The 1,441-nt window shown below is 40.7% G+C and overlaps 1 protein-coding gene across 1 annotated transcript in view; it reads right to left on the bottom strand.

The window, feature by feature from the left end:
* LOC119589371 (cholinesterase 2-like) overlaps positions 1–1,441 on the bottom strand; it is a gene marked incomplete at its 5' end in the record, with an annotated part of 36,916 nt that overhangs the window by 708 nt on the left and 34,767 nt on the right. Inside the window, one exon of the mRNA XM_037937987.1 lies at positions 145–259. Coding sequence (XP_037793915.1) covers positions 145–259 — 115 coding nt within the window. The remainder of the gene's footprint in view (positions 1–144; positions 260–1,441) is intronic.

A 1,441-nucleotide genomic window follows, 5' to 3' on the forward strand; every position in this document is an offset into this window, starting at 1 on the left:
AACCCACAAACGTACACAAACATACAAACCCACAAACAAACTAACCCAAACCCAGAAACAAAAGACACGCTTTTTCCTCCTGACAAGTGTACACCCACGGACCCCCTCCCCTGTACCCCCGGTATAATTATCAGCGGCGCCTACCTTGCGTCTTGAGTCGTCCATCATCACAGGAGAAGGACTGAGGGCCAAGTGTCGCAGGCAGAATTCCGTGGCGGCCTCCCACGTGAATCCCAGGCTGGCATCGGGCGTCGGGTTCCTGGCGAAGGGAAGAAGGAGGGAGGGGGTTACTAGGGCGTATGAGGGGGGGATCTTAAGTGAGGTTGTGAGTGAGGACGTTGGGTTGATGACGTGGATGTTTTGATCAGTATGCGCGATGCGATGATATTCTGTAGGGAGATGCCGTGAGTGTGATGTAAGCTGTTGCTACGGATGTGAAACTGTGTCATGACATCGTATACGTAATGACGTCACATCATCACGAGCACAATGATGATTTACTGGAATTCAGTTAAAAACGGAACTAGTTAAGTATTTCCTTTATCAATCAAAGCTGACAATGCATAGTCATTACGTAGAGTGAAAAATTATTTCCTGCTCCGGGGATGATTGCTCTTCAGTTGTGTTGATACATCAACGGCCATGAAACATCATTAATATTCTCTAAATAAATATGATTATCATCAATTTCTATTGCCTGACTTTACTTTCAAGATATTTTTCAGTCGCGATATTTTTTTTAGATATAAAGGTAGATCTAAAAAAGTATATATTTCCAAAATCAGAAAAGGATGTCTCATAATGCATTAATTTTCACACATTTATCAATTCCACGTAATAAACACATTTTCTTGTAGTTGCAAGTGAAATTTAGATATTGATATTTTTTATGTTATTACTTGAATACATGATAAAGATATTGTTTACCTACTGATCAGTATGCAAAAATAATGGCGATATTATAAAATGTATCTGCTATATTAACCACATTGATTTTTCATACCAACAGAATAAAGAAGTGATAAGAAGAGAAGGAGACAAAAAGAGATGAGAAAGAAAGAATGATAAAAAAACAACTTCTCTTTTACTAACATCAACCTACGAAAACCACCGAAAACCCACCTCCAACAGCCGTATCATTTCCCAAACTCAAACAACGCGACGTAAAAAGATATCCAAAGTTTTGAAGTGTGAAGTCAAGCCTTATTGGCAAATGCCTCGGGAAAGTGGACGTAACAATGTCATGACGTCACAAGTTATTCCCAGAGTTAAGGATGTCCCGACGCGAGATGATGGCTTGACGCACCCTATCCACGCGGGTCTATCATCCCCTTCTCCATCCCCCTTGGCACATTGGAAAGGGGTTTTAACATGGAACTGAATTAGTGTTCTTAAATTTCCAACGGTTGTGCATCAGAAGGAAAGGTGTCATTAGGTTTCA

Source organism: Penaeus monodon, chromosome 25, assembly GCF_015228065.2.
Source record: "Penaeus monodon isolate SGIC_2016 chromosome 25, NSTDA_Pmon_1, whole genome shotgun sequence".
NCBI lineage: Eukaryota > Metazoa > Arthropoda > Malacostraca > Decapoda > Penaeidae > Penaeus > Penaeus monodon.